At 42.7% G+C, this 23,008-nt stretch overlaps 1 protein-coding gene across 1 annotated transcript in view; it reads left to right on the top strand.

Annotated features, from left to right (window-relative positions):
• The window catches only part of LOC146855866 (extracellular calcium-sensing receptor-like), a 164,921-nt gene that overhangs the window by 134,853 nt on the left and 7,060 nt on the right, over positions 1 to 23,008 (top strand). Inside the window, exons 3-5 of the mRNA XM_085651185.1 lie at positions 7,953 to 8,780; positions 15,150 to 15,377; positions 20,992 to 21,115. Coding sequence (XP_085507311.1) covers positions 7,953 to 8,780; positions 15,150 to 15,377; positions 20,992 to 21,115 — 1,180 coding nt within the window. The remainder of the gene's footprint in view (positions 1 to 7,952; positions 8,781 to 15,149; positions 15,378 to 20,991; positions 21,116 to 23,008) is intronic.

The raw sequence follows: 23,008 nt of genomic DNA, 5'->3' as shown, positions 1-23,008 counted from the left end.
TCATGAGTAACTGCTGCACCCACCAAAGCGCTTTGAGATCTAAAGCGCTACATAGGTCTAATCGATTAACCAGTCGCCAACATGCTGTGCTTTTAAAGAGAATGTGCCAAAAGTTTCCAGCTTCCTCATCATGTCCTCATGAAAGCGCCAACGAAAGGGCTCCCTGAATGGTGCAACGGATATGAAGCAGCCGCTGCGATCAGAAATAGGCCTGGACCGCAAATTCCGTAAGCGGAATTTGGGTAATTTCGCGTTCCGCGGAGAACGCAAAATTGCCCAAAATTCCGCTTTCCGCGACTTCTCGAAATTTTTTGCTTGTTCGCGTTCTCAAAATGCGTGTTCGCGAGACATTTCTCCCCGAGCATGCAAACAGCGATTGTGAACAGGAAAAAAGCATCGCGAACAAGCAATTCCGCGTGTTCGCGGAATTTCCGCGTGTTCGCGTAGATTTTTACCGTTTCGCGGAGATTTGCGTAACGCGATTACGCAAATTCTGCCCACCCAGAAATAAACACTGTGAACGTTGTCCAGTTTCACAGTAACATTTCCTTAATGTTCTTTAAGTCACAAAACAGTAATACTAAAAGCATCTCAAAATAAAGGAACACAAACATCGAGTTTGTGGAAAGAAAAAGCGCATTGTAAGTCAAACGGGCGCAGCAAAGCATTAAAACAACAACATGTTCTTTGATGTTTGATGTTCTTTGAACGAGAACATCAAAGGGGCGCCACAAAAGTGATCGCGGGCGAAAGTGAAAGTTATCGTGGGCGCTTAATGAGCATGACGAGGTTTGCCAGCCTCTGCTCCTAAGCGCGCGCCCGTGCACATGCACTGTAGCTCTAGGCTGGCCATGGTGGCATTTTTTGAGCCCTCACAAAAAGTCTCGCCAGACCAGCGCATGCGCTGGGTCAGGCAAGACCTAAAAAGGGAGAGTGCCCATGATGGGTTTGGTCGGCACTCAAACAGTCAGGCCCCACAACAGTGGGCAAGCCACTCCCCCCCTGCCTTCGAGCAGGACCGCCAACCAGCCTGCCCCAAACCAGGCACTTCTGCTTTCTCGCAGTGCAAAAAGCAGAATCATAAAATAGTAGTTTTACCATTTTATGTTTCTGCTTCTTGCACTGCGAGAAAGCAGTGAGGCTACACCCTTCCCCCCAATGGAGGAGCCGCCGCTGATTTAGACTGTGATGTGGCCAAATGGCAAGCGTATTTAACAAAGAATCGTGAGCCATTAAGCTTTCAAAAACTTCAGCCATTGAAGTTTGGCACATTTCGAATTGCCGATCAAAGCTAAAATGAGTATGCCTGATTCCCAAAAACGTTTACCTCAAAATCTCTGTAAGTACTTCCCAAAGGTGTAAATGTATGATTTTCGGGAATTCCCAAACACTTCTCGAAGGAAATCTGGAAAACTGCATCATCTGCATACGAATAGGACATTTTACCCTGCACACTTTTACTCCACTTACCATTACCCCACAATTTTTACACTGCAAAATCTTTTACAACATAGGGCTTCACACCATTCCCCATTACAATGCAAATTACTATTCTGACTTCACTGTGACGTTACTTTGAGGAATGAGTTGTAATATTATGCGGTGTAAAGCCTGCGTTGTAAAAGATTTTGCCGTGTAAAAAGTGCGGAGTAATGGCACTTCAGAGTAACGTATGCGGGTTAAAGGATGTTTCCCTCCGCATACAGCAGAGTCGGTACGAAAACTGAATTTACCCTAGGTATATCCTTTCCATCATCTATTAAAAACTTATTTAAACCATTGATATGCAGTAAATATAGGAGGGGTGCCAAAATACACCCCCGCCTAACCCCTCTCTGGAGCTCGAGAAGGTCCATGCACTCCCCATCCTGGCTGAATCTAACAGTAGCAGCTATCTCCAAACGCATAGCCCGTAAAAAGTCCAGCAGGGCTTTGGGCAAGCCCATATTCTCCATCATGGACTACAGCTTTGACCTATTAACTCGGTCAACGGCACTGCTTAGGTCCATGAATTCTAGGTGGACAGTACTTTTCTTTGCCACCACATAATTTCCAATCAGCAGCTCTAGATTTAGGCATTACTCCATGGTTCCCTTCCCTTCCCTAAAACCATAATGAACAGGACTTAATATGTTGTTTATGGCCCATTCCGCCAGCCTTCCTTAAACAACTCGTCTTGCTACCTTTAGGTTTGAATTTAGCAGAGAAATCTGCCTATAACAGCTAGGATTCTGACAGAATAATTATTTTAAAAATAGGTACAATTATGGCACACTTTCGTACCTTAGGGATTCCTCTAGCTGCAGCTGCATAAAGGGGATTGGTTAGTAGCGGGGCCCAAGACGAGGTATTTAGCTTATATAGGTCCATTGGGATCCCATTAGGGCCAGGGGCCTTGTTGGCGGTACTGATCCTAATTGCCAATTTTACTTCCTCTAATTCAAATATTATGGATGGGGGAACGCGATTTAATCCTCATCATCAGCATTATTCCTGTTTGGGTCATCCGAAAAAATCTCCAAAAAGTGGTTTAGCTACTGTTTTGGTGGTATATTTGTACCTATATTCTCTTGGGCATCTAAAAACATATCATTACCCTTAAAATATTTTCAGAAGTCCCTAGAGTTCCCTTTAGCACAGGCAGTCATTAATCTTCGCTATGTTTCTTCCTTTTAAATTTGCTTCCTATATTTTGTGCCCAACTTATAGATTGTTCTTGGTAACATCAGCTTTAATCTAAGGCCTGGCATTAAGGGTCTCTTTTAGCCGTTTATTTGCTAATCTGCATTCCCGGTTGAACCACCCTGATTTCTTTTGCTTACCTGGGGCACATAGGTTCTTCATGATCTCATTGGTTGTTTTATTAAGGGACTCAAAGGCATCCAGAACATCACCTGGAGGAGGATCAGCCCTAAACAGTGGGTCCATAAGCAAATCCTGGTTAGCACCAACTAGCGACTTAAATAGCTCAGGAGTCTGGATGTTTCGCAACCCTAGTCTGTGTCCCTTATCTATGGTTTTTATCCAATCAGGCCTGAATTGCTATTTCTTGTTTCCCCTAAAGGTATTAGTAGATCAGACACTATGCAGCTGTGATCACTGTAACCGGTAGGTATGACATTGCCTGATTTGACCCGTTTCCCCATTGACATTGATAAGAATATAAAATCAATGATTTTTCGCTTTCCCCATCCTATGAAAGTTGGTTTGTTGCTAAAACCTTGCCCAATGAAAGTATCCAAGTCTATTAGATCAGTGTGAGCTACAGCTCTTATCAGTCGCAGTCCTTTCATGTCAGCCCTGTCCGAGTGGCTATATTGCACTTCCCTCTCAAAAGGATTCTCATCTAAGCTAAATTGACCGATTTTAGCATTAGAATCACCCCAAGCACCAGGTTTAAATTCTGCAACAAAAGGGGAGCCCTGGTTTCAAGGGTATGCAGTACCTTAAATAGTGCAGATATTTGACATCCCATGTTAACCACTGAATTATAAAAAATGATCAGACAGAAATTGAAGTTTCAAGTTGCCAACACCCCATATCACCTGTATCCCCTTATGCTTGACAGGAAGAAATTGTAGTTTATTTTTTTATTTATTTTTTTTTAAACCTATTTTATTGAACATTTACTCCTGGTGTCAACATCAGCAATGCAAATACAGTTATGCTCAAGATAGATCATACGCCTTGGGCTTGCCGTCCTCTCACACCAATTGCTGGGATGTGAAAACACTCATATCCATCCATAAAGCATGGTTCACATGCCCAGGTTTTCTGAGGAAGAATGACATCATATGAATTAATCAAATGTAACCATCTGTGTTCCTCACCTTTGAAGCAACTCCCGCAATATTCCAACAAGCAAACTTAAAAGTTTGTTGCATAGTTTCCAATGTTTCCAGTCTGTGAAGCTTACCGCTTAAAATTGGAGGTTGTAGTAACTCCTCCTTATGACTTTTGATTGGAGGGGCATGGGTTCCTTGTAGTCAGTCATTGCTATCAAGGCTTGCCAGCGGAAGATACCTGTTTGCAGTAGGGATGGGGGGGGGGTATGCTTAGTTCTTAGTGAGTGAATCTGGTTGTACACATTTATGGACCTCAGGTGGCTGTAGAAGGAGTCCAGAGGTTCAAGAAGTCTATTAGTAGATCATCATCAACATCCTTAGAATTGGGACACTACGGTCCTCAGCTGCAGCCGCATCTGCTAGCGTTGCATTGTACAACTTACATTGGACGATGTGATGCTAGCAGATGCTGCTCCCGCTGAGAACCGCAGTGTCCCGATTCTAGTTGGACGATGCAACACTAGCAGAGGCGGCTGCCGCTGAGGACCGTAACATCCTGATTCTAAGGATGTTGATGATGATCTACTAATAGACTTCTTCCATACGGCATGATAATGTTTTGGAATACATTAATCATGGACTAACACCACTGCGATGAAATCTCCAATTTTACTTGTGAAGTTTTGAATGACCTTTGGCCCCGTCTGGGTCTGAAGAGGATTGTGTTGGAGACCTTAATATTGCACCCAGCCAGAGGTTGCCTTCCCATATCCATATTGTCCTGATGAAGACCCACATTCTGAAATCTTAATTTACCCTCCACGCAATAGTCGGGTCGAAACCTCGACTTACCCGATGTCTTAGCCTGGATTGACTTGCTCAGCCCTTCTGAGATGGGGAATTTGGATTCCATGATCACCACACCCTAAAAACGGACTTGAATAAAAAATAAAAATGAGTTTCTCTTTTCAAACTGGCCTACTATAATGGTCCTTACCTTGTAGGCATACCAGCCAGTGCTTTATCAAAAAATATAACTGTTTCCTTTTACTCTGTTTTTTCTTTTATTTTCACTTTGCACATGAGCACCATAAAACAAACACTTTCCTATGCACTCTTTTTGAGCAACCTACAGAATTCATATTTCAAAAGATGAATGCATTATTGTTTTATGTCAAAATATAAAGAATGTCGATTTGGTCTCTATAACAAAGTTTTGTCTTTTTGTTCCTGTGAGAAATATGCATTGGTATATCTCTCTCTCATACAATGACCAATTCACTTGACAGCTGGTCTAGCGTTTTTCTGTACCTTTTATCTGCGACTAAAAAATGACCATAAGGACCACCTTGTTTTCTATATTAAACTGTGCCAAGGTCCTTTGGTTTACATTGGGTTACCCCATTATTTTTTAATGGCTGCCTAATGATTTGGCCTGCTCGGGCTAACCAAATTATCAGTTAACTGCATGTGGCTGATACTTAAAATTAAAAAAGATTTGTGGAGGATTTGAATCGTTCAGCTTTACACTTGATATAATTAGACCTTCACACCCAGGCACATCTAAGAGCAGTAGCTATTCTAGATAATCTTGAGGTGATTGCCAAAGTGCCAAATCAGAATCCAAAGCAATGACAATGCCAAATACCTAGCCAAAGATGACTAGTGGCCCAGTTAATTTACTCAATCTTATTGACTGATGTCCTGTAATTAGAGTGAACTACGAGTAAAGGATCCTCGGAGTTCAAGGACCTTATAAAGGAACTCAGCCTTTAACCTTGTTCCTCCATATGGTCACAGAACATCTCCGTGACTTGTAATATCTTTATAATGTACTGCAGGGGGTATTTTAACTCACTTATAATGGGTTCCAACTTAGAGAAAGCTGCTAGATACTGACCAAGCACTCTAAAATAACAGACTAATGAAGCTAATGTCATATGTTATCAAATGTCGTGTGAAGTCACTTTGCCACCCAAAAATATTAGCCATGGCAAAGTGAATTAAAGATAGCCAGTTTGTGTTACATAAAAGTAGAAACGCCTTAATATTCATTATAGAATCACTCGTTATTGGCATTAGGGAAGGCGGAGCTGGCAAAATGCCCCTCTATTAATACTTAAACATTCTATAAATATTGGGCAAACATAATGCACAAAACACACTCCTGAAACAAAGTTGACTGGATGGGGCTTTTCCAACCAGATGAAAAGTCTCTGGCAGCCAGGTGCAGACAAAAACAAGTGAATCTCTGATAAGCAAAGAGTGCGTGCAGGGCCAGGCACTGTGTGGAAAGACAACGGGTGGAACCTGTCAATGAGTTGTTGCCCAGGCTAAACTGAACACACCGTGTGATGACCCCTGGAATGTAAACACTGCAGTGGATATGCCTGCAGGCCGTGTCTGAGAGGACAGCTGGGAATAGCCTGGGTACAGCATAAGAAAATAAACCTGCTGACCCCAACAGGAGAGAGTGCTGGAATCCTCAGTGTTGGCATACCACAATGCCTAGTTGAAAGACTGGTGCAAACCAAAGGCGAATGAAGCACAGAAGTGCTGTGCGTGATAACTGGGCACCCTAACAAGGAATTAAGAAGGGCATTTCACACTAGAAGCTCTTGAACAGTATCTAGCTTGAGTGAGAAGAAAGTGTCATGGTCTGCCTCGTCAGAATAGTATTGTGGGGGGGCCTTGCAGAATCATGGGGAAAGGTAAAACAATCAAATCTAAGCCGACCAACTAGATTTTCCAATATGCAGAGATGCAAATAAGAGACAAGACTAACCATGCCTGTGAAGGGGAGACTCACATCCCCCTCAGATGCAGAGCCAGCATCAAAGGTCACCATGACGGCGCTCCAGAGCCGTGATGGAGACTAAAATGGAAACTGTCACAGTTGTTGTCAATCAGAAAATAGCAGACAGGGGCAAATCAGAGGAGGAAAGTATGAAAACATTGCAGAATGTGGTGAAAACACCGAGAAATATGGTTACTGCTCTGCTATACAAAATCGCACAAGCTGGCGAGAAACAATCTCCAAATTATTGGTTTTCCTGAAAAAAGACGAAGGGCAATCTGCTGGCTTATTACCAGAGAGCTATTGAAACATCTAAAACTCAAAGGCCTGTCTCCCTTCTTCGCAGTAGCGAGCACATGTGGCGCTGGGACCACCACCTTTTAGGCCTTTGATCGCCTGAGGGTTCAAATATCAAGGCATACTTCGATGTTCTGTTTCTATATAAAACTATAAAAACATATTTATAAAAATTTGACATTATAACGGGTTTTCTACAGATTAAAAAGGAGCGAAAAGAGAAATTGTCTGAGGGTTTTTCTCTCCAATTCTTTCATATATTCTTAGGTGATGACAGCTGTAGTATCTTGGTATAGTGTTGTTCTTGCCTTTCACTTCTCCATCAGTGGAACACTGTGGAGATGATGTAATGTGGAATGTTCATCGATGAAACCCACAGTTGGAGTTGGGCTGAGCGCCTTGCTGGCTGCTCCTGGTGGGGCTGGATTTCATCTGATTCACTGCTGAATACTACTGTATTACTGATCCTGTAACTAACCTGAATAAATCATCTTGATTCATACCTACCAGCGTGGACCAGATTACTACAACAGCTCAGGCCCTTTCTGATCTACAATCACAGCTGCAAGTAGTAATATACACTAGCACATCCAGTGTACTGTGCCCTTAGATATGTGGAGCTGGCAAAGGTCAGGTACTTTTGTCACTCCAGCTCTCTTCAATTTAATTTCAAGATGTGTTTTGCCTTAGTGCTATTGTATGATTCTTCTAGTTTCAGTAAGTCAATGGCTTGCATGCAGATGGTTTCTGGTTTATGTGCTTATGAGTTAGTCTTGGCAATCCTAAGTGCTTGGTATGCAAATTCACTGCCCTGTCGAGTACACCTAGTCGATCTAGGGAAGCATTCAATCTAAGAACACATAAACTGCATCAAATCAGAAGCAGGCGTAGACCCCCACTACCTCCCCCTGAATGCTAGTGATCAGGACCACCTGCTGCCCACTTAACCATCCACTCTAGTTGGTGAAACATGAAATCCCCATAGGACCTGTAATTGAGGAGAAAGATGTGTAATGTTTTAGAAACAGCAATGCATTTATAATAAAAGATCAATTACTCTTTACATTTTCTAGATCAGCTATGGCTCTGGACTTCCACTTCTTAAAGATAAGATTCAGTTTCCATCATTTGTCCGCACCAATCCGAGCACTGAAAAAATGCCCTATGTTCTGGCTCAGCTCGTGATACACTTTGGATGGACATGGGTTGGAATCTTGGGCTCCTATACCGACTACGGGCTGCACGGAATCCAAGAATTAAAGAAAGAATTTTCTGTAAGTGGTGTTTGTGTGGCTTTCCTAGAAACCCTCAGTCCTGACAGCCCCAGAGCCAAAATCCAGAGAACAGTCCAGACCATAGCAGAGTCAAGAGCAGGAGTTATCATTGTGTACGCCTTCGCCCCAGAGCTGATCTGCATAATGGATGAGCTGGTGGCTAGGGAGATCACTGGACAGGTCTGGATTGCCAGTCCAAGTCTGATGGGCTCTCCTCTGTTCTTCAAACAAGGTCTGTGGAACTTGCTCAATGGAACAATAGGTCCTGTGATACACGCCAGAGACATTCCTCTCTTCAAGGACTACCAGTACCAGAAAAGACCATCAGCATCTTCTGGGGACATCTTTCTCAGGCCATTCTGGGAGCATGTTTTCAGGTGCAAGTGGGTAGACAGTCTGACACACGTGAATGCCACACACAATGGAAATATCGGTGGGACGCCTCCCTGCACAGGAGAGGAGCAGCTGCAGGCACTGCAGAGCTCAGTGTATGATGGAAACAATCTCAGATTTAGCTATACCGCATATAATGCGGTGTACGTGTTTGCCCACGCCATTCATAGACTGCTGTCCTGTGACCCTAAAAGAGGTGAATGTTCTGGTGCCCAGGATCTGCAGCCCTGGCAGGTGAGTGATATTAGTAGTTCAATTTGTAGAGTGTGCATTTGTTCAAACAACAAAGTTTACAAACAAAAATCAATGATGGCGCAACCAGTGGGAGAAATGACTTTGCTTGGCAAGCTGAAGGAAATAGAGGCCAAGAGCGAGTTAGGTGCCACCTTCAAAAGGCCCTTGTGCCCTGCACCCCTACCCCGAGAATTTTTATTTTTTATCATAGTTTCTTATATATTTACTTGTTTCTCCTTCGCCTATGAACAGAATTATAACCTTCTTTGATAGAACAAGAATTGTTTTTCAGTTTAATAAATCCTGCCCTGGCTTCTTAGAGCCTTAAAGACAGAAATTATTTTTCAGCAAGAATCCTCATGCAAGGCCAGGCTTCTATGAGCTTTATTTGCACCTGTCTCAACTATTCATAAACCCACAGCACCTGTACACGCTCTCTTTGTCCCACCTCTTTCAAGTGACGGCTCATATTGACAGTGGTGGACAATGCAGTATACTCAGGGACACTTCAAATATGTGATTCTGTGACTGCAAGCATTTTCCACGCAATTAGCGATTCCCTACATTTGCAACATAATATACCATCTGCGTTGTAATTCGGAATTTGGAAAAATAAAAGCTATCTCTCAGTCATACGGATCAAAGGCACCAGTGGTAGACCCTTCCTATGGGTTTGCTGGTCATTTGTCAGTTGCTGATTTCTGTATGCAGGAGTTAACTTGGCACTAATAAGGTATAACAGTTGTCCAGGATGTATTAATGTGTGTTAAAATAACACAGGAATACTGCCACAGAATTTGGCACACTATGCCGCATAATTTGCCTCTTCTATCTACATAATTCAGTCATCCCTGCTGCCTCCCTGATCTTCGATTGCCCTGTGTGCTGGCGGCCCTAGTTATACTGTACTCAGACCTGAATAGGTGATCTTTACCAAACCATCTAAATGACTTTAAAATCTGTTCCTGCAAGGAGGTAGTCGCTAAATTAGTGCAACCCCCGACAATCATGCAAGCGATACTGGGTGAAGTAAAGAACACAGGCCCTGAGTTTTGGCCCGGTACAACACTAAAAGAGGAAATATGCAGTCTAAAGATGGCAACTCTATGGAGTCAAGTAGTCCCAAATAATAGGCTTGCAGAGGAAGACTGTGGAAATAGACTCAGATCTCATTAAGATGACAATCAAAGTAACAAATGAAACAGTCCCCGGCCAGCCGCGAAGACTGGTAAAAACTAATGAGCAACAATCCACCTGGGGCTGGTTACCGCAAGCCCTGTCTCGGACAAGGAGCATGCAAGACTGAGGCGAGGGAAGGCCACCAGAAAAGGTTCCGGGCGGTCTGTCGGTCTGTTTTGGAACATCAGTGGTCTACAGACAAAATGCATGGATCTAGAATTCACAGGATTCCTGAGATCCTTTGACATCTTAATGTTCCAGGAAACCTGGGCACAGACTAGTATCCCTCTCATTGGCTACACAGAATACACAAAACCAGCTGAAAGAAAGAGTGCCTATGGAAGAGCGAAAGGGGGCCTGGCAATTTATTTAAAAACCAATATAGCAAGTGAAACAGTGGAAGTGTACGTGGACGACCCAAACATGCTGGTATTAAAATTGGAAGGTTGCGCTAATAATGCTAAAGATCCAATTATCCTCATCAGCCTATACATCAATCCAAAGCAAAAAGCGGCATCATCCCGAAGAATGGCAGCTCACTTATCTCACTTGAAAGATAGCCATAATAAATCGCACTGGCTAGTTAATGGAGACTTCACCCTCAGCCTTTTTCATTGTCCCTCGGAGGAAAACACAGACGCAGTTGCCCGCCTCCCTGAGCAAGCAATGCCATTGAAAACACAGAGAGTCAAATCAGGAGAAGAGCTCATAAAGACCTGCAAACTATTGTGTCTGCTGGCACTAAGTGGTCAAAAACCATCTGACATTCCACCTGCCTGGTCAAGGGTCCGGGGTAACGCGGTTTCAATCATAGATTATACCCTCGTTTCTAGTCCCCTTTATAACCAGGTTTGCGACTATAGTATATGGCATCATGTGGAGAGCAACCACAATCCTCAGGTCATCATGGTGAACAAATCCCTGTGCAAACTTGAGGTACTTCGTACATTGGAGGAAACTCACTCAGAAAATCTGAAACGCTGAAGTGGACTTCCGGCTCCATCAACTCAATAGCAGAGGACACAGTTTCTAGTCAACATGTCTTAGTTCAAATAGATCCCAATCCAATAGTAACATGGGAAATTCTCACCAATAGGATGATTAACAGCCATAGTGAGAACAGCCACAAAAAGGTGTCTCGACTTGACCATCGTAAACTGTCAATCATGCCCGCCCATATTCAGGAACATAAAAAAAGAAACAGGCAAACTTTTCCGGCAATCACGCCAACACCCATGAGATCCTGATCCACAGCAACAACTCCACAATGAGAGATGGCAGCTAAAAAACAGAGATCTGGATGTATAAACAATCTAAACAAGAAACACTATGGCCCCAGTTACTGCACACCTCTAAAACGCACGACTCGAAAATATTCTGGCAGATTATCAACAGGAATGAGACAGGCCTGCAGCTGCAAATAAAGCAAATATTAGTGAGTCGGAATGGGTTAATTATTTAAAGTCACACTTCAAGTCGGTTTGACACATAAAACTAGCACCTACGATCCTAATAAAGCCTCTGTGGCACAGCGGATAATCACAGCGACCGAGGTAGAGAAGGTCATCAAAAGGTCCCGGACAGACTGCGCCCTGGCCCAGATGGGCTACCACAGGCATTGTTTAAACACCTCACTCCACAATGGGCCGGCTCTTTAGCCTCAATGTTTAACTTCATTCTGGAAAACGACGTTGTTCCTGGCAGCTAGAGGGGCTCACTACTTCACCTTATTTTTAAAAAAGCCCTCGGCATGCTCACCAAGCAACTATAGACTAATAGCACTGGTGGATGTTGAGTTAAAATATTTTTTAACATTGTTATTGCATGATTTGGAATTCTGGTAGCATGAAAAAGGAAGACTCCTCTTAAATCAAACTGGCTTTTTAAGGGGCCAAGGCACTTTAACCAATCTTATGACCCTGAGCCTAATTAGGAATAGAGCAAAAGCAACTGGGACACCTCTTTATATGTGCCTTGTTGATTTTATGGCAGCTTTTGATGTTGTCCTTCGGGACACACTATGGGTCAAACTCCAGCAATGCGGTATCCCACTCAAAGTTTTACAAGCAATTAGGCTGGCCTACTCGGTTACTTGGGTCAAGATCAAAATTGGAGATGGCTTGTGCATATCAAAGAAGGTGCAAGCAGCAACTGGTGTAAAATAGGGCTGTGTCCTAGCCCCCATTCTTTTTAATTTATTTTTGGCAGATCTTTCTACAGAACTTGACGAGCAGAAGGTTCATGCACTGAACATTGGAAGACAAAAAATGTTGCATATTCTATATGCTGACGACCTGGTCCTGTTTAGCAACACTCGAATAGGCCTTTAAAGGCCTCTTAATTCTCTTGGAGCTTACACTGAAAAGAATGGTCTAGAAATTAATCTTTCGAAAACAAGTGTTATGGTATGTAATCGTTCTTCTAAGAAAAATCAAAAATGGCTTAGTAAGGGAAACAGAATTGATGAGGTTAAACTCTATGTATACCTAGACGTGAAAATAGACGCGAACGGCTCCTTTCTTCCCAAAAGAAGGCGATAAGGGCTAAAGCACAGGCCATTAATTATGGCTTCTCGTCACTGGCCAGATCCATGCGAGGCCATGATCTGAAACCCATGGGATCGGTTATGAAAGCCAAATTGTTGCCAACTCTCGCATATGTTTTTAGAGATAATGATAGGTGATAAGGCTCCTCTGCTAGACAAACTTTTGATACGAGCCTATAAACAAACCTCCAGGCTCCCTAGGTCGGCCTCTCCTGCTCAGCTCCGGTTAGAATTCCTACTCACATAACAGACACTTGCTAGGCCGGCAGTGTTTCGTAAAGCTTGGTTATAATCTGCGAGCAGCAGCTGAAAATACCCTGGCTAATCTAGTCTGGACCGAAATCAACTTACAAAGGGGAAATGGTGCTTACAAGAACTATCTTGAAAAAATTAGTAAATCAAACTGCAAAGCTGGGTGGCAGATAAGGAAAGCCTGTCTAGATGTCGCCATGGGTGGCTGGTGTTGAAATCATACTCCTTTGTAAGAGAATCACCCCTGTTGGCAGTACCCTTCCACCGGAAGATCTAACAGTCATTTCTTGCCTTAAGATTTGGAGAAATATCCACACTAGACCACATGCCAAAATGGAGGATGGCTGGTTTAAGTGAAGATCGGTCCAGCCACTTATGCCACCAGGGGAGTGAGACATTGCTCCACATTGTATGCATTTGTCCTGTATTGATGGTCCAACGAAGACCTCTATTAAGAAGGGAATTCCTCGACCGGGGAATTAGGTCATGTAGGCCTGCACTGGTGGAGTCTATGGACCCATGCAGCACAATGCTGAACACTATACTAACCCAGTTGTTGAATATTTTCAAAAACTCGATCAGCTTATATGTGGGGCAATGAGTGATCTGGAGGGGGTTCCCAATTCTAAGTTTAGAAAGTATAAATCAGTAGTTTTTAAGGCAAACCGAACATGAGAAGATAATCTCTAAGTACGGGCTGCTAGGGATCGCCATATTTCATTGTTCCCTATCGACCTTCACTCAGGTAACTACTTGGTTTATCCTGGCATTATAATGACGCATAGTTTTGCACACCCGCACCTTTTCAGGGGGAACTATAGTCCATCTGGCATCGTATATATATCTGCCTCATGTCCTGCACATAAGCACTTTAATTACCTATAGCGATCTATGTTGGTGAACTCCAGCCCCCAGTATGGCAATCATGCACTTCAGGTTGAGAAAATTCCCAAGCAACAACGGACGGCCAGGACGTAGGCTGCATCGTATATAGCACTCCGGGGAGGTGAACTATTTATCTGTCCCTCGAGCGGGTCACCAAACAGAGTCCTTAGAGGAGAGGTATCATCAAAATCTCCTAAGAGGATATCATTTGGAATTGGTGGTAAAGAGGAAAAATACCCACATTAATACAGAGGCACACATTGATTAGCACGCATGCAAATCAAGGAATAAGGTTCTAACAAGGTGGCAGTACTGTTTTCATAAAGTCCTTTCTGAATAAAAGTCAAGATAGCAGACAACTGGTTTTATAATAATAAAAAAATACAGTTGGAACCGAAAATCCCTTTATAAGGATCGTGCAGAATAAGGAAACAATTATTTGAGAAAACTTTATCATTTGTCTTGAAAAAGATGGAATAAGTTGGAATGATCCATCGAAACGTGTCGACGCAATTCTAATTTACACAATCTCTATTGAAATATGGTCGGGTCATTGTACAGTTAGAAGTTTTTAACAGACCATTCATTCACTGATATAGATGATGTGTTGAAACAAAGACCAACGATAGTAGTCTGTGAATTTGTTTTCTCTTTTGTGATTATGTTTTGATGCCTATGTACTTGAAAATAACAATTTGTCTTACATGTCAAAATGATTAGTATGTTGTGAATAGAGTGTATGTACAAAGTAGAAATTGTCTATATATGAATCCACTGAATTTTATGCAATTTTAATTAAAGAAATATATTTTTAATACATTTTTTAGTTTTTGTGTTAAAATTTGTGTTTAACCTTTTATCTTAGGTTTTGGAAAGTGATGTCTATCTTCATTATGAGTTTAGTTGGTGGCATATGCAATTAAGAATTATTCCAGAGGGAATTTATATCTTACTAATCATGCACTTCATACACTAGGGAAAAGCCCAGTCCCTGATCAGCCACTTTTTATCCATTAAATATCTGTATTTAGCACTTCTACATAAATACTTAGGAAGGAAAGTTGAAGGAAAGGAAGGACTAGTGACACGATGCTCAGTGGCCGCAATAGATGTATTACAAATCTCTTTTTATATCATTTTTGTGTGAATTTTTAAACCTCATGTACTGTATGATCTTGTTTATGGTTTTAATTGACTAATACATTATGAATTACTTACCTGTTAAACACCACTTCGCATTTGCAAACCAGGGCACTTCTCAGTTTATCATGAGTTTTTTTTTCTGAGTCTAGTGCAGGGATCATCATTGATGAAGAACACATTTTAGCTGAAACACAATGAGATTTATTACCCCACACATTCATGACACACACTATGATGGTTAACCCTTAATAATGACAAGACTAAGGCAACATTCTTTGTGCAAAAAGATGCGTTCCTGATCTTTTCATCAATTTGTAGTGTGCATCTGTAAACATTCCCATTGTCTGTTTTCATTTTATTTTTAGCTGCTCCACTTCGTGAAAACTATCCACTTCATGAACCCGGTGGGCGATGAGCTGTACTTTGATGAACACGGCGATTCGCCTCATGTGGTTTCAATTGCGAATTGGCAGCTGGCACCAGATGGGGCTAACAGATATGCCTACGTTGGGGTCTATGATGACCGGCTTCCCCAGGATCAAAAACTTACTATTCACGATGATCTTGTAAGGTGGGGTGAAGGGTATTCAGAGGTGAGGATTTTGAATGTATCACCTGCATCAATGCGTCATCATCGATTAATTGTTCAAAGCGTATCCCACTGGTACAGGTCACAATCAACCACAATACAACACTCTTTCTACATGTAATGAAGGTAATCTCCTCTGTCTTTAAACCGGATCCAGTCCTGATTTCAGACCCTGAATTAATTTGTATCCAATTTAGGGCCTGATTACAATGTCGGTCTGAAAGTATCCGACCGCTGTTCAGAGGCTTTCCCACCAACATGGTAGGTTTAAAGTCCGACCGCCATATTATGATGAAGGCCGGCAAGAGTTTAAACTGGCAGGCGAATCCAAAGCGGATCCGATGAGCTCCAGGAGCACGATGGCCAGTCGGAAAGCGCTCATAATTCCTTAAGGACGGCGTTTCCGCAGTCGGGATTATGATGTCCATTTCCAACAGCCAATCCATGTCGGACTTACCGACATGGATTGGCTGTTGGAAACTGACTTTGTGGGCCCCTAGCAGGACCACCTTCCCCCGTCCCACCTCTGCATTTGGGCTTGGGGGCCCACTATGGTGCCCCCCTAAACATCCCTGCACAATCTGGCAAGCACTGTAAGGTGCCTGCCGCAGGATTTCCATTCCATTTTTTAATGGGAGCTTGTTCTGAGGGTGGTTTCAGCCCACTGCAAAAGCTCCCATTGAAAAATGAAAGTTTGCGACCGCACCATGTGCAGTTGCATCCTAATGGAGAACCGCTGGCCTATGGTCGGGCGTTTCCTTCCCCAAAATGGTGTCGGTCGTCGAATGCTTAATTCATTACTTAAAATATTTGCACATAGTGGTACACGGCACACGAGCTCTGCAGGGATCAATATTTAATACAAATACATTGACAAAAGTGTTTTTTTTTAATAAACAAATTAAAGGAATACAAATTCAAATCGAATGGAAACTTGTTGCACAATGAACTCAAAAACAACACATGATGTCTTTTTTAATTTCTTTTTCATTATTGTAACTTGGCACAAGCCATGTATGTCCTGGCCAGGACCAATGAGAAGGTTGCAATAATCGCACCTATTCAAGTACATGAGGGATGAAAAAGGGCATTAAAAAAGGTGCGCTTTGACAGTGACAAGGTAAGAAATAAGGCCAGTGGCAAGCAACTGGCTAGAATAAATGATGGCCTTCTTGTGTCTAACAGTGTCCAAATGTAGTTGGCATGTGCTAATATAGGGGCAACAACTAATGGCATGGGAATGTTTAATGCAGTAAGCTGCATGTCCCACGTTAAATGCCCTAACTCATAAAAAAGACTTTGAAATGTAACTTTCAAGCACAAGCAAGTGCAAGCTAAGTTGAAACATGTTAGATTTGGTCCTTTTTGCAGGGTCATCTCCAAACATTTTGCCTTCGACTTCCTGTTTTCCGAACCTGTTTCTTTTGGCCTTTTAGACTCTTAACACTTTACCTCTCTCCTGTGAACATAGTAAAATTGTCTAAAGACCAATTGGCATATTTTATTTTCTTTTAAGTCCCCAGTAAAGTGGAACTACATGTATTCAGGCCTGTTAATTAAATGTGTTGGAAAGTGGGTTATTAGTAGTGGTGCATTTGCATGTACCACTGGAAATAAGGCCACTAATATGATCTAGGGCTCAGTAGAGGTCTCAATAAATTATTCACATGCTCAACCCTTGGTAGCTTGTCTGCAAGCAGGCAGGCTTAACTTAGGAGACAAGTATTTAAAGCATTTAAAAACATAAATCCAGTAAATAATTAAGACATTACACACAATAAACATTCCACACCAATTTATAAAAACAGGAAATATTTTTATCTTTAAAATGACTCCAAAATGTAAGGAACCAGATAAATGTACTTTTAAAGATTTGGCACTATATAGCACTGAAACCTATAGCGCCACTTTGGGACATCTGGTTGCGCTTGCCCGGGAAAAAGTCAAAGTTTCAGGCTGACCATGATGGAGCCCTGCTCGGACATCCCTCCCGGTAGGCCTCAGTCAAGATTTTACCTTCGGACTTAGAAACTGTTCTAGAGCTTTTTCTGTCTGGGTCCCTCTATGCTTTTCACCAGTCCAGATTTGGTGAGGAGTCGCTGGCTTGCTTTCCAGGGATCTCTCGATCAAACTCTGGAAGTCAGGCCTCAGAGCTTTTCAGCAGGACGAACTAGCAGGTCAGGCCGGCTAGCGGATGAAGGTGGCTGACTTGGCTCATGCAGTTGAGTCGGTCCCCTTATGGAGCTTTTTTCACAGTTGTTCCAAACTTCTGAAACTTCTTCCTGAAGTTCCTCTGAGGGTCCAAAGTGTCGAAAACACAATCCAAGGGTCTGGAATCTCCAAGATGGGCCATGAAAGATTGGGACCACAATTCCCACAATGCACCAGTACAAAATCCTTACAAATCCACTGGACACACTCCAGGCAGAGAATTCTACATTATGATGGTCCAGGTGAGCTCTGTTAACCTGCAGCTTGCAGGGAGTCCACTCTTTATTCCACTTGAAGCAAGGTACATCCAAACTGCTGTAGATCCAGAAAATGCAGCATGCACAGTTAGTCAGAATGCAGGTCCTGATGGTGCAAATCAGTTTCCAGCTTGGCAAGCCTTATTCTTCTTTTACTATCAAGCAGCAGATCTAAGAGGCTCTGCTCCTCTCACATATTTATTCAATGATCTCTTTAGTCAAGCAAAAAAGCACTCCTGTCCAATGAGGTGCAGGGAAACCCCCCAGAGCATGACCACTTCCTCCAAAGTGTGGTATACTCTTCTCCAAGAAAGCACTATTCCTCCAAAACTCAGTATGGTTGAGATCTCAGCAGAGGACCAATAACTACTTACACTAACCTCCAGTATGGCTCATTTCCATAGTTCTCTTCCCTCTACCATCTGAAAATTCCTACCTTAAGTCTGCCACCTGGTTGGGTCAGAGGGGCTGATGGGTAGATGGACCTGGCATTCCCTGTCTGTCCTGTCCCCCTTTGAAGCTTCATGCTTTACGACCCCCCCCTTCCCTTCTGGCATTCCTGTGTGGCAGAGCTCTCTCTACCAGATAGCTTCTCCCTGGGTGAGACACTTAGGAAGAAGGCAGGAAGGCTGAATGGTGGCTTACAGACAAGAAAGTCTTATAACTTATTTTCTGTATATTTTAGGATACATTCAACAATGGAATACTGTTGGATTTATCAATACATTCTCCTGAGTCCTTGAATGGTATTTTTTATTCCTAGCAATATTTATGCATTCATAAACTATTGCCATGTTATCCTATGGGGCTGGGCATCTACAATGGGGAAACTGCAATGTGCAATTCCTCCATCATCAGAGCATATAAAACATCTTTCATTAGACCCCTGATTATAGGTAAAGGATCCCCACCCCTGGGACACCTAGGGGAAACGTTAGGGGTCCTGAATATGCCAAAATAGTGAGATTCTCACTCCAACTCCACAGTGCTCCTAACACTACAGTTGATTTTGGGAGGCACTTTACTACATTGGGGAAAGTGAAATGAGTAATTCCTCTATCCGCAGACCATATAAAACATCTTTTTTTATAATGGCCCTCCTGTTAATGACATGACACCTCACCCCTCGGACACCTAGGGGAGACTCTGGTGGGACCTATAATGGCAAATTATTGTAGTTTATCACATTTTAAGTGCCCCTACCTCCAAAGTCGAATTTTGGCAACATTTACACTGAAAAGCAGAGCTGCAATTGAGGACTGCTTTTAAAATTACCTTAAGCTCTCAGGTGGGCACACATGCAAGGGTAGAAAGGTCTGCTGGCATCTAACCTGGCATGCCCTATTATATACTCGGGACTTATAGGTAGTTTTAATCCCCCTGTCCTATTATCTACTATGCACTTATAGGGTAGGTCATGCCAAATATAAGTGTACCCTAATATATAGTGTACTCTCATGTATGTGTGTGTTTTCACAGTAATGTCAATATAGCACTGCCCCTGGCCCTCGTTAGACAGAGCCCAGGGCCAGTCAGTCAGTTACCACCGGTACCAATCAGCAAAAAATGGGGGTGCCCTGGGCACACAGGAAGACTTTGCAACAAAATGCTACTAGTGAGCCTGCAGCACTCATTGTGCCACCCACTTAAGTAGCCTTTTAAACATGTCTCAGGCCTGCCACTGTATCCTTTGTGCAGGTTTAAACTGCCATTTTGACCTAGCAAAGTAAAGCTTTTGTGAGGACTGAATCTTCTTTTTTAATACATATAAGTGACCCCTAGGGTAGGCCCTAAACAGTCCATAGGGCAAGGTGCAGTATGCTTAAAAAGGTAAAAACATACTTTTAACTTTTATATGTTCTGCTAGTGAAAAACTTTATTTTGTTGTTCACTACTGCAAGGTTGCCTCTCCAATAGGATAACATTGAGTTAACTTTTACAGTTAATAAGTGATAACCTTCAATCAGGAGTTGGAATTGTCTAATTTGGTGATGCAGGAATTGTAATTAAGAACCCTCTTTAATATTAAATCGGATTTTAAGTTTCATTTTTGAAAATCCTCCCACCGCTGGTGCATTTTCTGCACAATGGGCAGCAAAAAAGGAGCTAGTTTGTGCACCTTTTGGGAAGAGGCAGATCGTATATGATGACTGTCTAACAGTTCAATGAAAACAGTACTTGTTGAACCAGTGTGGCAGCTGTCAAGCTGAAATCAAGATATCGAGTCTAGTGACTGGTGAATGCTGGATGATGAAGAAGTGGTACCAGACTGTAAAGAAGTCAGTGGCCAGTACTGAGACCCTCTTGAGTTCACAAAAAAATAAAGAAGAGAGATGAGCATCCCATTCAGGGAGAAAATGGGAGTACCATGTACTAATGGAAAATATGCAATATCTCTACTGCAGGTACAGTCCTTACAATTCCATGCTGCAGTCTTTTCTGCAAACTCAAGCAGAGTCTGGCTTGGTGTTGGATCCTGTGCCTATCCATTGTAAAGACTTTTGAGGTTAATCTAGTAATTTACATAAATCAGAGAAAAACTAGTGAAAAGTTTCAGGAGAATCCAAAAACAGTGACTGGGCATTTGTTTCATAGGTCATTTCTTAGGCTGCCATTGGGAAATCATTGTGTTGCAGAGGCAACAGTGTCCTTGGAGATTCTGTTGCAATATCTAGAGAGGAAGCTCGATATCTATCATGAAGCATTGATCAGTACCTTGGCCTTCCATTTAGTGACTTATGTCACTAAACAAAAACATACTTATGCATAGCACAGACTTCCATTTGCATGCTCTTATCCTTCCCAGGATGGAAGCAAACTTCACGTTCATTTGAATCCAAATCAAATATTAGATCTCAAAATTCCTAGTTGCTAAAGAGAGACCCAACAGTGAATACAATAAACAGAAAAAAATAATAGTTGAAGTCATAAGTAATACATCTATTGTGTCTCTGGGTCTAATTAACCATTACTAATATAGACAATCTAGTAGTATCCAAGTCTTAAAACTTAAAAAAGTAAGCCAATTTTCAGAATTCAAGCTGTCCCTTGAGCAGTATCCTAGAATGGTTGCAACCATTGTGGATGTTTGTGGTAGATGTAAGCTATTCAGTCTGCAAGATATGCAAGTCTCTTTATTTCAACCTGCAGGTGCCCCATTCCGTGTGCAGTGTAAATTGTCCACTGGGACACAGAGAAGCTGCACAGGAGGGAAAGCCGGTCTGCTGCTTTGATTGCATTCTCTGTTCCGAAGGAGAGATTGCAAACACAACAGGTGAGAACTGAAGGTAGTCAATGAAAAGAGCATAGCAGGTTAAAGAGGTTCTTTTCAGCAATAGAGAAGCAATCTTAAATACATTTCTAGTCTGTGACTAATATCTTGAGTTATCTTGAAAACACTTAAGTCTGTCATTAGATTAGATATGAGGTCTCTCAGTTTTCCTAGACAACATAAACTAACTCGTTTGTGACATACATCCTCGATGAGTCATGAGTGTCTAAAAATTCTCTAGATCCAAATTCCCCCATGTGCTATTACGCCATCCGAGAGACTCCCCTGCCATTGAAGGAACATATTGTGAGCCATAATGCAGCATACTGAAGACCATAAAAAAGATTCTGGTAGTACTTCTTTTGAAAACCAATAGCACAATGTAGGTGGTCTTCTAGAGGCATGGATGATTTAGTAAGATGTTTTCGAGGGTGACCTGTGGCACTCTAGATTGTTGAAGAAGAAGGCTGGTAGGTGGCTGGCTTAGTATATGGTGCACACGTATTTAAGTGATGTACCTTGCACTAATCCAGGCAACACTTATGGTGATTCTAGTGGTCTTTGATAACCATAGAAAGTTCTCAAAGTGGTAGCTGTAGCGAGCAGCCTTCAGGCTTATCTTGAAGGAGTGTTAAGCAGCTTGTTTTACCGTTTTAATCAATAGTGTGAGTTGGATGAAAAAGAACACAGTGTTTTTATAAAAATCCTTTTATTTATTACACAATACTCACTAACACATTGGTATATCTTTTACCTGGATATATCAACACAATACACAAGAACACTTCATGTAATCAAGTAAGTAGAACAAAATACAGTAGTATCCAGAGAAAGACCACACCATATAGTAAAAAAGTGGAAAGCGAACTGCTAAGGAGAATGGGACTTGGACCAGAAGACCCAGAGGAGCCGAGGACATAAGGAACCACCCAAGGTAAGTACCCAGGAACCCCCACAGAGTGCAGTGTGAGAACAAAGCTGCATGCCCAATGGAAGTCAATGGAGAAGTCGCTGTTGCAGTTTTGGAGAAGAAGGACCCTTCCAAGAGGACCTCAAAGAATTAACTTGGAGGACAGACGGTTGTAGATCCACCCAACCCGTGGATGTCCCAGGAAACTGGTTAGCTACACCACGGAAGCCAGGTGCATGGGGTGAAGAGACGTCAGAAACCTACGTATATGACAATGGAAGACTTGGAAGAAAGTGCCTCTGGAGAAGTTCAGGAAGGGGTCCAGTGGAATCCAAGGATGGATTCTGGAAGTGAAGAAGCTGCAAGCAGAGGGGACAGTGTCTATGCCACTCGGATGTGACCAGGGGTCACGAAGATGCTATGCCCACCAATGTTGGGAGGTTCAGAAGAGTTGATGGTGACCTTGTCACTGCAGCTGTGGGGGCCAGGCAATGCTGAGGAAGACCAGGAGCCGTACAAAAGCTGTCCGACATTGGATGTCAGTGATTAGGTGGTTGGTGTCCAGTGGGAGCACCGACAAGCCTTGGTAGCTGCAACTGTCTTGGAAGATGAAGAAAGAGCAACGTTGGAACCAGCAAGGTCCAAAGGACTCACCAACAGCAGGAAGAGTTAGAGCAGGCCCAGAGCAAGCAGGGGAGACTACTGAAACAGTAGAAGACCCTTAGGAGGACTTTCAGGCCGAAGGCACAGGAGTTGCAAGAGGACCTCGAGGAGCTCACCAAAGATGAAGGCCCACGGTGCAGAGGGCGCGGTGAGGGCGCTGATCCTGAGGGAAGAGGTACTGGAGGCTGGATCTTTCTGTAGCCCGAAGATCTTTGGAGTGCAGAGCCAACAAGCCTTGACCAAGGCAAGTTAACGTGGTACACAGGGGTTTTGTCCCAGCAGTTCCGACGAGGGATACGGGCCTCAAATTTGCAGAGAGGACA

The sequence above is a fragment of the Triturus cristatus genome, chromosome 4_1, assembly GCF_964204655.1.
Source record: "Triturus cristatus chromosome 4_1, aTriCri1.1, whole genome shotgun sequence".
Taxonomy (NCBI): domain Eukaryota; kingdom Metazoa; phylum Chordata; class Amphibia; order Caudata; family Salamandridae; genus Triturus; species Triturus cristatus.
This window is presented reverse-complemented; position numbering and strand designations above follow the sequence as displayed.